Source organism: Calliopsis andreniformis, chromosome 1 (assembly GCF_051401765.1).
Source record: "Calliopsis andreniformis isolate RMS-2024a chromosome 1, iyCalAndr_principal, whole genome shotgun sequence".
Classification (NCBI taxonomy): Eukaryota; Metazoa; Arthropoda; class Insecta; order Hymenoptera; family Andrenidae; genus Calliopsis; species Calliopsis andreniformis.
The window spans coordinates 1248533-1260881 of NC_135062.1; the positions used below are offsets into that span (position 1 = coordinate 1248533).

The following is a 12349-nucleotide window of genomic DNA, read 5'->3' on the forward strand; positions in this document are numbered from 1 at the left end:
TCGTGTGTGGTCTTATTTCGACGAAAAAGTTGCACAAATACAGGGTATTTCTGAACAGCACAGTATACATTCAAGCAGTGACTCTAAACAGCAAAAATAAGACGAAAATCAAGAATAATAATTTAGCGCTTTTTTAGCCTTCGTCTGCTAGTTATAACCGTCTACAAATCTGTTGGAAAGCACCAAACATGAGTCTGTGCGGAGGTCTCGAGCTGTGGTTGCCCAAACAGCTAACCGTACTGATGTAAGGAAGGGGACAGGTGAGTCATCGTCGAACAGCCGATTGGAAATCTTACCACACTCAACAAAGATACAGGATCCAAAATTTAGTTAAAATTGATGAATATCATTGAATGACAACAACCTTGTCTATTCGTTACAGTACACAAGGCAGCTCAAAACACTCACTATGAGATAGAAAGGATTAATATATGTATGTACCTTCATCAGAATTAGCTATTCACTTCTAACATTCACACATCACGATTATCTCATTCGCGAATATTAAAACATCATACGAGGATATCGTTGACCAACACTAAAGCTGCCTACTCTTTACAATTCAGAGGGCAAGTAAAAACACGCCCTATGAAATTTTGAAATAGTAAGGGTTAATGTGTTCACTCTCCGATTAATTTTTTGATCCAAATCCAAACGCGAAAAAACTGCACACACTACTAGAAGTTTTGGCGTAGTGAATTCTTCTGTGTAACATCGCTTTAACGATTTCTGTAAATAAAATTAAATTAATTGCGTGAATTAAATCGCGCCCAGCGCTTACGTCTATTGCACTAATTGCCAGTAGTGTTTACTTTCCTAAGCGAGTGTTACCAAAAATTGAGGTAGAGGTATTTTCTTAATGTTTAAAAAAACGGAATTTTAAATTAATCAATATATGGATACCTTTTGAAAAATAAAATATCATCCTATTTTATGACAACATAATCCCCGTATTTTTACTAACTTTACTATAATAACTAATTGCGAATATTTACTTTCTGTTTGCATAAAGTAATGTTCACAATTGTTTTATGACGGTAACTTTCATCTTCTATTGTCTTTGGTAATGTTATAACTAAAGTCCGAATGTTTATGCAAATGCATATTTTTATATAATAGAAAACAAACAGTGCAATAGAACCTGCATAGAAATATGTTTTAAGAGTAGAGAATTCGAAAAATATATTTTTTATTTTGCACTTCTTGCATAACACAAGCCTTTTTATATTTTATGTCTAAAAACTTATGCAATATGTTATGGCATATGTTCTTTGACCTGGATATATACTTCGTGCGCATCTGAAATATCTTTCTGATGGAATTAATTTGGTCTATCAAGAAACTATTTTATCACGGCTGCATAGTGTCGGTAACATACATATCGTACTAATTATAGATATACATCAAGACATACTTGTAGATAATAGGTTTCAGTTGTTCGTTGAGTGTTAGATGTGACAGTGTATTTCAAATGCAGATAGTTTGGTTTGATTACCTCACAATGAGTCGATGCGCAAGAAGAGTGCTTCGATGTTTGACATTCAAATTCCTGGCTTTAATGATTTCTGTAAACAAAATTAAACTAACTACGTAAATTAAATCGTGCTCGGCATTTACGCGTATTGGACTAATCTAAAGCAGTGATTACTTTTCTGATTGTTACCAAAATTGATAGGGGTAGAAATATTTTCTTGATGTTTAAGTAAACGGAATTTCAAATCAATCAACACGTGGATTCATTTTGAAAAGCAAAATATTATAACCTATTGCATGACGACATGATACTCGTATTTTTTAATAACCAACTGTGAATACTTGCTTCCTATTTGCGTAAAACAATGTTCATAATCGATTTATAATATAAAATTGAATTTGGCATTCACCTTCAAACGAGTTGATTCCGAAACATCTATTACCTCCTGAGCGTGCTACGGTTCTGTAATGGCTCTACAGGTAACTCCCGGACGAATTTGGATTTCTTATATCTTTTTCGAATGCAGTTTTAATATTAAAGATTTTGCGTTGTCAATCAAGTATATTTTTAAAGAATTGCCACTAAAATCCTAGGCCGCCAATTACACGAAGCCAGGGAACGGCCAGTATACAAAACGTATTCGCTGGTCATGCCAATCGTGGCATAAGCTCAGACGATACCAGTTGCTGGGTCACGAGTTACCTGTTTAGCGCCTTATGCATAACACCGAGCGGGGTCTCCCATCCGAAGGACACCTGGTTACCTGTACAGTCATTATAAATCTACAACAAGCTCAGAAGAGTGTGATGTCTACGGCAATACCTTATAAAGATCCAAAAAGAACTTGAAAACGAAGCAGATTCGTTTAATAATAAATGTGAAACTCCTTCTAACCCGTTTACGTTTTTTAACAAGTTTGACTCGCATACTTCGTATGGTGAGTTCGCTGTCGAACACACCTCAACGCATGAAGGAACTTTCCTGAAAATAACTGGTCACGCATCATCGCGTCATGAATCCATGTTTAGTTAACAGGAACCTTGCAGCTGGCAGTTTGAGATACGCTGTCGTTTCAGATCGGGAGCGAAGGTTAAAACATTACCAAAGATAATTGAATGTGAAAATTAGTGTCATAAAACAATTGTGAACATTGTTTTACGAGAACAAAAAGTAAATATTCACAGTTGGTTCTTTAAAAATACGAGTATCGTGACATCGTGCAATAGGATATGACATTTTACTTTCTAAAATGTATCCAGGTGTTGATTGATTTGAAATTTCGCTTATTTAAACTTCAAGAAAATACTTCTACCTCCGTCCTATATAATTTTTGGTAATATTCGCTCAGGAAAGCAAACACTACTGGCGATTAGTGTATTAGGCGTAAACGCTGAGCACGATTTGACTTATGTAGTTATTGCGTATATAATCAGCGAGCTTAAAGACTTCTTCATATCTAATTAAATCTATACTTGATACTGTTCAACTTTGCAACATTTCTGGTAGTTACACCTAAACACAAACAGCCGATGGTCGTCCAGAACTGTGGAAGTCGAAGAAAAAGGTCGCAAAATCGGCGGGTAGAAAGAAAGATGGTCTCAGAGGGAGACTCAGAATTAATAGAGACACAGAAACTTTATTCGTGCTGATAGTATAGTAGTATAGTAGTATGGTACAATCAAATTAAATTCTCTAATTATTTTGGTAATTATGAATATTCGAATATTCGACAAACAGTGTGTCTAATGCCAGTCATTGGTGAAATTATGCTTTTGTGCATAGTTATTAAGAATATGAGGTTCACAAATACGCAATTAGCCGATATGCATTTGTGTTATCATTGTGTGATTCTTTTGAAATATTTATGTGAATTTCCTGTAGTTCTCCTCTACACTTCTACTGCGTGTAGATTAGACAGAAAATGAATAAGGAGATGAACATTAATCCTTTCTGTTCCAAAATCTCATAGGGAATGTTTCGCTTTGCCTTATGGATTGTTGTGAGTTATGCAACAACGTTCATCGATTTTCTACAAAACGCATCGCAGAATCCGCTATCTGAGACTAGTATCGTCAGATTCTGCTACATCTCTATTAGATAAGTTACTCGTTGTTTCAATGGTAGTGATTACCACTGCGATTTGATTAGTTATCATTTCCCGTGCGCTCAATGAGATCAGTATTGTAAGACAGTTTGCCTGATTATATAGGCGGATTCTATCAAATTTTTAATTGCTTATAAATAATTAACGAAACCCTAAACACCAAGTCGTCATTCATGATTTTCGTTCTATTTTGACCTCTAGAATTGCATTTTAAAATTTCTCTCACTTGTAACCGAATATCCTCTATAGGTGAGAGTACAAAGCATCTACTGTTTCGTCTATAGGATTATCAATTAAATTATCCCAGCAAACAGAAGATAAGAAGTTTATGATGGAGAAGTCTGCCTTTCTGAATTCTTTTTTGTAAGTAACTATATATGGAATAGGATAGCTCACATTTAAACGAATTGAGAATTGTAAGGGTATATGCTGTATTGATGGTGTTTCTTATGGTATTTGATGAATATAAATTTAGAACATTAATGTACAATGTCAAACATTCGTATGCTAGATTACCCGTATGATTAATAGACCAAAACACCTGAGACAAGTTGAAGTCTCGCGGAAAGAATAGGTCTGTTGAAACAAACATCCTCCATCGAGCGACAATGTTCCTATGGCAAAGCTTGTGAACCACTTGAAATGGTCGATTTTTACGACTAGTCTCGGAAAAGTTATCAAGTATGCGATCAAGCCGCATACATGTATGCTAGATGAGTACGTTGCAGCCAGAGAAAGGTATACGCATATTCTAAACATCTTTCTTTGTATTAAATGGTTAGCTGTTTGTGGTAGCCAAATCAAGGTTTTCGCTCTTCACACTATTTAAGTTGCTCCTTAGAAGGTTGTTGTATTGTCTTTAACGTCTACATTCATGGTCGACAAGCATGGATAGTACTCATTCAACTACTAGATGAAAATTAGCAGATAAATCGGAGCTGGAAATACACACGCCAGTCTATACCTCTCTCCGACTAAAAAATAATGAACTCCATAGTAATATTACTTTTATCACAAATATTGATTACACGCATACTTTATTCATATTTACCTAGCTCTATTTTTGATAAATATGTATGTATTGTGTGATGGCATTAAATGTATGTCACCAAAAGTCAATTCCTTTTCACGGAAATAGCGCTAGTTCAATGTGCACCACCGGGAATTGGCGGACCTAACGATAGCGGTGACGTGTTCCACACATGGAAGAATCGGCGGATTCTTTGGTTTTGGACGACTACAGCGCATTAGGATCACTCAGCCCAGGAAGTGAGAATAACGCCCTTAGGGCACGGGAGGAGGCTGACATATTTAGTAGGGGATGTCTTCAAGGTTGGAAGGGAGCAGACAACTCACCTAAGGGTTGTTCCAACGCCGCCGTCTTGTTAATATTGGTTGTACAGATTCATCGCTTGAAGAGTCCATAGTTTCGTATTTGTTGTTATCGTTATTTAAAAACAATTCCTTTTCCAGATCATTTTTAGATTGAGAATATGGGGATAGACAATCATTCAATTTTCTTTTAAATTCCATAAAGCACTCTTTTAACGAATGAAATTCCATAAAATGTGTTTCTAGCATTTTCGCTATTTATAACCCTTTATTTAAACCTTCTAAACTCAAAGGTTGATCTGTTTCTAGAATTAGAACAATTTGCTAGTTCTATTAATTCGGTTTCAGCAATACCTTTTTTACATCCGGCTTTTACCTGGTCCCCTTTTTTCGGTGTCAATAAGCAAGAAATGCTGATGCATTCCGAAATATGTAATCAAGCGTGCGAACTATTACGACTAACTCTATCGAGCTGATTCAACAAACTGATGTAAGCGTTCTCCTTTTAATGTTACGGCACAAAAGGGAATAATATATAAGAACAACAGTCGCCAGCGCGCGCCAGTCACAGACAGTCGGAGTCAGATAGAGAGTCCCATCGTGATTCAAGTACAAATTCGAGTCCGAGTAGGAGAAGCGACAGATCAGAACGTATCTCTGATTACCACCCACGCGAGAGCTGTAACATTGTAACAGCGAGCTCGTATAGTAACGTTCAATGGAAAAACCGCGTAAAAGTCAAAGATGTCGTGGGCATACTCCGCGAAATCTGAATCCGTAATCCGTCTTCTTAGACCGCGTTGAGTGAATCCGCGAAGTTCGAAATAAGAACGTGCGTACGATAAGGAAAACCGCGTTGAGAAACGACCAGAAGGGACCTGCGAGCCGATAATTTACAAAGTGGCAACGCTGAAATTCTACTGACAGACCGGACGAGTTGGTATGTAATTCGTAACCTTCCTAAATACACGTATAAAGTTGTTAAATCTAAACCAAATCTACCAGCTCACTTTCCCCTCTCTCCTTCCGTTACACATAAGATAAAGTTTAATCAAGGTATACTTTAGCACTGTAAAAGAGCAAAAAGCCCAAAGATCGATCTTCGCCGCTCGAGACGACCGCCCCTCTAGTTAGGACGTAACACCTTGATTGTAATTAATTAAGACAACGATATCTCTTTCGGTTATATCAACAAATCCCTCTCTATCAATATTTTGCCCAGCAGTTATTACGCGATTTTCATCTGTTTCTGATGGAGTTGGAGAATTTGCTGTAATGGCGATATCTGGTCATAACTTGTTCCAACAGGCGTTGAGAATCGAAGATTTCAGTTCTTTAAGAAATATGTTTATTTTTTAACGCAGTTTAGTATTGAAAATTTTTGCATTCGAACTACAATCAATTTTTTGTAAAATTATTTCAAATGTACGACATAAATATAAAGTTTTAAATGTTTGTATAATCCCTTACTCTAGTAGTTTCTCATTTCTCGTAAGGTTTCTCCTTACACATGGATTTAAGGTAAGACTAGTTAACATTGGTTTAGTTACATGTTCTCCAGCTGCATTAGAACACAAAAGTAATCATATCTTTTGACGCTTTGAAACCAAAAGCGGAAGTCTCATTTTTCGAAATATATGTCTTTCAGGCACTTTCTTCAAATACAAAGCAAATTCATTAACGTTATAGACTTGTTCTATGTAATTGTCTTCCTCTATAATTTTTTAAAAAATTTCGTGAAATCTTTGAGCTGCTTCTGTATCGGCTGATGCACTTTCTCCAACAATTTTGACATTACGCGAAGAAAATCTATTCTTAAATCTGTCAAACCATCCCGTGCCGGCCTTAAATTCGGGCTTATGCAATTCATTAGATAAAACGCATGCAGAATCTTTTAAACGTTGATAAACCTTGAGTACCTTTTCTTTTATGGCAACACTATTTAAAAGTATATTTCTCAAGTAACAGTCTTTAATCCATATCATAAAACAGTTTTCCATCTTAGGCACTAAGACGTCTTTTATACGAATAACTCTGTTCAATTCTAATAAAGACGTATTAGACATTATGGCTCGTATTTTGCTATCATTTTGTCTTATTGTTCGAACTATTAACTTTTCAGTTTAATTCTTTAACAATAGTTGCCGCTTTCGCACCAGATTTCAATTTATCAAAAATTCTAATTTAGTCGTCCAGAGGTATACGTTTTCTTCTAAACTTCTTAGGTATTTTTTTTATTTCAGTACGCATGGCTAAAACAGAAACTTTTCTCATAAAAAAAATTAACGTATACAATACTCTTTCTTATAATTTAATTACCTGTATTCTGTTTTGACTTCCCTTTATTAAAAGAAATTTTATTTGAAACAAATTAATCAACACTAACAGTCTGTTCGCAATGCAATAATATTTCAAACTGACTCACATCCACTAGCAATATGCGATAACAGTTACAATTTAGAGGTATGTTTGAACTTGCACAAATTCGTCCAATAATTCATGTCCCATATAACGCAATTTCCTATAACACGCAACGTATCCTCCGCGTTATATGGGGGTTCACTGTATTTTCATTATTAACTTTTTATACAGGGTATTCCGTTTTATGTGGGAAATACGGTAGACGTAGATTTGGGACATCGAAATAAGAAACAAAAGTTTATGTAAACATATGTCTCATTTGATCTTGTTTACAAGTTATAGCGTATTTTGTTTTACGACATTCTTATTCGCACATCATGTAGGTTCAACGCAATTTGGAATTAGCTTATCGTTTTTTTTAAATAAATATTTTAAAATAACAAGTGAATTTTAACGCAGCGTTAACCTCAACGAATTTTTATAGAGCAAATTCTGAAGTGTCCGTATTTATGAAAAGCTGTTCGTAAAGAGGACAAATGAAGCTATATTTTTTTAGATTTTTAAATATTTCCCTAGTATAAAAAATGTATTTCTTTAAAACAATCGTAAAAAAATAGTTAAAAACAACATGTTTTTAACTGAAACAACTTTCATTTAATACTTCAATGTTTTTACTACAAGCTGATTCTCGTGCATTTATTAGTTCAGGAGTTATGAATTCTTTTAAATATGTTAGCACTTCAAGCAGCTGTAAAATCCGTAATTTAAAAAATTTTTCAAAACTCTTTGACATACATTTAAACATCGTCAAAGACTACAACATTTCCCAATTTTAAGAAGATCCGAGATGTTATTCGGAAAATTTTACGGTTTTGCATGGAATGACTCATTCCAGTGTGAAGTGTGAAACCTTGTTTCGGCTACTACCCAACACACAACTCAACTAACACAAGGAAAGATGTTTAGTTTGGCTTTTTAAAACCGACGCGACAACGTACACGCTTGCCATTTGTGTCTGTGGTTTTGTATTGATAGAGATTCTTGCTTGTGTGTCATCTCATACAAATAGAGCCTTTTCAGCCATTTCAATTGAGTTTTGCAATGTGCGTTGCACATATCTAGTCATCTCTCGAGAATTTTTTTGCCTAGCGCGGTTGCATTAGTGAAACCCTGTCCTTAAGTAAATTTGATATATTTATTTAGAGTATTTAGACAATATGAGCTTTAGTCGTACACAAAGTATATAAACAATTAATACGTTTATGCGGAGTGACCCATTTGAAGTTTCGCATGGAGTCTCGACAATGTCTTAAAATCGCAGAAATACGTCCACCTCGAGAAGATTTGTGACCATCATCAGATGGTCCTCCCCTCTTCCCCCCTTAAATATTGTAAGTTTAATTTAAACCATTTTTTCTGAGGGGCTTTTTTAAGGAGGGTTTTAGTGTTTAGGAGATAATTACGTGCGAAAATTCACACAGGTCACCTTGTATATTTTACATACCTCTTGAAGTACACGTTTAAGCTTTAACAGCATTGCTTTTATGCAAACAATATCTTGATGCATATACTGATATATGTTATAATTAACACGAGGACTTCCTTCGTCTGCAGATTCGAGATCTGGCGACTCAACCTAAAACAAAGTGATTTTAAAATCAAATGGATGTATACAATATACTGCGTGGCTATTTATATAGTAAATAGTAATAAATAAAAAATAACATTTCCTTTCTATTTCATAATAAAACATATTGGTATCCATGAAAACATTATATTACCGTATAGTAAATGTGTTACATTATAATATAAAATATTAATCGGAAAAATCATTCAAGGTGCGTGATTCTCAGTATTGTAAAATTAATTAGTGACTGGTAGTCTAGCTAGTAACAAATACAACATATGTACCGAGCTTGATAAAAAAATTTATATACTTTTTAGTCAGCAAAGTTTTGAAATTTTCCTAAAAAGGTACTATTTATCACATTTATTGGTTTGTACTACTTTCCAGTAGTGTTCTTACCTGATTTGTTGAGAAACCTCAACTTACTCTTAAGCTAATATTATTAATAATGTGGAGAAGTGACTGGAAACGGGAGGAGGTGACTTACACAGTTTGGTCATACACGACTTGACTTTATTAACCCCAATATCGAACTCGCGAAGCCTGCGTGTCCACACCCTACGCTCTCTTCCAAGTCCCAAATCGAACTCCTTTATACTCACTCACGCACTGACTCATTCTCTCCAGTCATTCTTTCTTCTTTCTCACCGGTTTGCTTTCACTCTAAACCAATCGCTCACATTCAGCGCGACACTCGATATAATCTAAACATCCTCTCGAACACACGGCTAACAGTTGGTCATTCATTCGTCGCATTCCAATCTTAACCTAAACACTTGGCAAAGACGTGGCGTCAGTTAGTCACCGCCACAATAATATATCGCAATTTGCTGTAATGAAAATATTTTCAGATAGATGGAACACTGCAATATTATTTTCCTGAATGAATGATAATAATTAAAATTTATGCCCTGTTTATTCACGTGCCCAGGTATAGGTACAATGAAATTGAAGAAGAACCGAGAACTTGACCGCATAATTAATAGTAATGTCTGACTGTGTTGCTGCGTGTTAGTATATTATTACCCCACGTTATTGTATGTAATCTTCGATAAATATAGATATTTCACTTTTTTATTTTAGTTTAATAATAATTTTGAATTCATACTTAAAATAAATAGTTTGTAAATGTAAATGTACATACAGGGTATTCCTAAACACCGCGGGATGAGTTAATGGGGTGATTTTAGAGACCAAAATAAGACGAAAATCAAGAATAAAAATATCACGTTTGAGGCTTCGTTTGTTAGCTATATGCGTCTAAAAATCTAGTGAAATATATCAGAAATGAGCCCGTGCGAAGACCTCAAGCAGTGATTGCTCGAAAAGCAGTATCGCACTGATGCAAGAGAGGGGAGAGGTCACTCTCCGTCGAAATGCTGATAGAAAATTTTGTGACGTTTGACAAGGCTGCAGAATCCAAATTCAGTTAAAATTAATGAATATCATTGAATAACAATAATGTTATCTATTCGTTACAATCCATAAGCCAACTCAGAATACTCACAATGAAATAAAAATGGTTAATATGTCCACCTTTATGTAAATTATTTGTTTCCTTCACCCATCCATATATCACGGTTTTCTCATCTGCGAATATTAAAACACCATACGAGGAGATCGCTGAATAACACCAAACCTACCTATCCTTTACAATCCAGAGGGCAAGTCAAAATATGCCCTATGAAATTTCGGAGCAGAAAAGGTTAATGTACCCATTCTCTGATTGATACTCTGGTCCACATCCATACACAAAGAACTGGACTCACTACAATAGTTCTTGGAGTAGAATTAGGAGGAAACCTCCACACACAACAGAAATATCGCAAAAAAAGGATTGGATTTGTAGGAAAACTTGCCACGTATCACGAATATTTCACACAAACGTTCGACGCGAAGGTTCGTCGAAAAAATAAGTACGGCTTCTTGAAAGACTTGCCGACTAACCTCGTGTTTTTAGATTCCTAGGCTTTCTCCCAAAGAGTGTCAATGCGTAAGGAAAGTTCTTCAGTGTTTGACAATTCAAATCCCTGGCTTTAATGATTTCTGTAAACAAAATTAAACTAGCTGCATGAGTTAAATCGTGCTCGGCGTTTGCATTGATTGCCAGCAGTCTTTACTTTCTAGAGCGATTTCCTAACCGGAATTTCAAATCAATCAATACCTGGAGACATTTTATAAAGTAAAATATCATATTCTACTTCATAACAACATGATACTCGTATTTTTAAATAACCTACTGGAATTTGATATTTATCTTCCAAAGAGCTGATTCCGGAATTTTTGTTAAACCTTAATAAGCAGTTGGCATACTATTACAGGCTGAGAGTACTGCAGTTCTACGGTGTCCCCACGGGTAAGTTTTGTACCAATTTGGATTTCTTACATCCTTTTCGAATGCAGTTTCTAAAAAGTCTAAAAAGTCTAAAAAGTTTTTAGAAAGTCTAGGCTGCAAAATTCGCAAAGCTAGGAAGTCGCCAATATGCAAAACGTGTTGTGACATGGCACCGGTACACAACACAAAGCCAAACCTTTCCAGGGGAAAGAGGGGTCATTAGTGCGCATCATCAGAGGTATAATACGAAAGTGATATGTAGTTTTACATACAAGCGTCAAGCGGTAAAGGATATCTCGTCGACAACGATGAAGCTTTTGGCAGGAGAGAGTTGACTGCCTAGCAACAGAGCTAGCAGAGGTTATCTTACAGATGGTCTTCGGATTTGAGGAGCGGCTTAGGTACTCGCCGCTCCAGGATCACTCTGCCCGTAGAGTGAGGTGATGCTTCGAGGATAAGAAAGAGGCTGTCATGGCCCATCGAGCTGACTCAAGGAGGACGCTCGATGGGAAGGATGCACCACGGTTGCACGGGGACGCGCCAAGTACAGTATTGCCTCGATACAAATAAATTGCCCGAGGGACAAGATGCTACTGTATCGAGAGCTGAATACGCGAGGATCCCTTCGCTCTGTGTTCCAAGAGAGAAGTTCCCAGCGGAGAGGCGTAAAAGCGTAGTCACAGGCGCCGCATCGTTTGCAGGTGGAGGCGGAAGAAACCCGCAGGATTTGGAAAGAGTAGCTCTTGTCAATCATCGATGGATATCCACCGGTCGTCGTGACTTATTGGCCACAAGATCTCGCGAGTTAATCAGGGGCATGATAGAGAAGTGCCACATAGCGAGATCCTGCCGCGAGCAGCGATCTTGTCTTTCTTCTTGAGCGGTACATCGACGAGGCCACAAGCGATAAGAGCTTCCCTATCTTTTCCCTCGGTGAATCCGAAATCCGGAATTTCGCATACAGTACTGTGTAGTGTCCGACTTCAGGTGGTCGTCAAAGGCCGTGTAGCAGGAGGAAATCGAGTCAATGGCTACGTACGAGGCGTTTCAACCTCGTTGCGATCCGATAAACACCTTTGAAACGCCAACACTGTAGCGAGTAACGAGTACCTAGCC

At 36.5% G+C, this 12349-nt stretch overlaps 1 protein-coding gene across 14 annotated transcripts in view; it reads right to left on the bottom strand.

The window, feature by feature from the left end:
- Nucleotides 1-12349, bottom strand: part of LOC143189077 (uncharacterized) — a 407881-nt gene that overhangs the window by 182039 nt on the left and 213493 nt on the right. For 13 of the 14 annotated variants that reach the window (XR_013001548.1, XM_076375138.1, XM_076374864.1 and 10 more), the window contains one exon: nucleotides 8776-8907. The exons of the other annotated variant lie outside the window; for it this stretch is intronic. Coding sequence is in view for 12 of the 13 variants with exons in the window: in XM_076375138.1 (XP_076231253.1) it covers nucleotides 8776-8907 (132 nt within the window). In the remaining variant the exon portion in view is untranslated. The remainder of the gene's footprint in view (nucleotides 1-8775; nucleotides 8908-12349) is intronic. 14 annotated transcript variants of the gene reach the window in all.